The 952-nt window shown below is 42.2% G+C and overlaps 1 protein-coding gene across 1 annotated transcript; it reads right to left on the bottom strand.

Moving 5' to 3' along the window:
* Positions 1 to 5: 5 nt before the first annotated feature.
* On the bottom strand, positions 6 to 734 carry LOC102263511 (olfactory receptor 7D4-like; the record flags this gene model as incomplete). Its single annotated transcript, XM_005867290.2, has 1 exon — positions 6 to 734. A coding segment is annotated over exon 1 (729 nt), but the record flags the coding sequence as incomplete, so codon positions are not given.
* Positions 735 to 952: the final 218 nt, after the last annotated feature.

Below are 952 nucleotides of genomic sequence, written 5' to 3'. Positions count from 1 at the left end.
GAGAGGTGAGACCCACAGGTGGAAAATGCTTTATATTTCCCTCCTGCAGAGGATATTCTCATTAAAGAGGAGATGATCTTAGAATAAGAAAAAATAATTCCAGTAAAAGGAAACACAACCAATAGGACAGTAGCTACATACATGAAAATGTTATTGATGACGGTATCAGAGCAGGCCACCTTGAGGATCTGAGCCAGTTCACAAAAAAAATGTGGAATTTTTGTGCCCATACAGAATGTCATCTGCCTCATCAATAGAATATGAACGAGGGAGACCCAGAAAATAATGAGCCAAGACACAAGAACCAGAAAACCACAGAAGCGTGGGTTCATGACGACTGTGTAGTACAGAGGTTGGCAGATGGCCACGTACCGGTCATAGGCCATCGCAGTGAGGAGGAAGTTGTCCATTCCAGCAAAAATCATAAAAAAATACACCTGTGAGGCATCCATGTAAGAGATGTTTTTGCTCTGTGCCTGGATGTTCACCAGCATCTTTGGGACCGTGGTAGAGGTGAAACAGATGTCAACAAAAGACAGGTTGGTGAGAAAGAAATACATGGGTGTGTGGAGGTGGGAGTCAGAGCTGATGGCCACAATGATGAGCAGGTTTCCAAGCACAGTGAACAGGTACATGGACAGGAACACTCCACAGAGGAGGGGCTGCAGTTTAGGATTATCTGAGAGACCCAGGAGCAGGAATTGTGACACTTCTGTGTGGTTTTCTGCTTCCATGCAGCTGGTGTGTCTTATAAAGAAAAAAGTCAAGGCAACATTCAATAAACAGCCAAGTGGCATCTCCGTTATTCATCACATTTTGGTTTCACCTTTGCATGAACATCTTACATGATCTAGTATTCATTCCTATGCCAGTGACTCACTCATTCAAGTGGTAACCCATTTTTATTTAAAATTGTGTAATTATTCAAACTTTCTTTAATTTAGCAGAAATC

Source organism: Myotis brandtii, unplaced genomic scaffold (assembly GCF_000412655.1).
Source record: "Myotis brandtii unplaced genomic scaffold, ASM41265v1 scaffold24732, whole genome shotgun sequence".
Taxonomy (NCBI): Eukaryota; Metazoa; Chordata; class Mammalia; order Chiroptera; family Vespertilionidae; genus Myotis; species Myotis brandtii.
The sequence above is the reverse complement of the archived record's forward strand: the minus strand, read 5'-3'. Positions and strand labels throughout refer to the sequence as shown.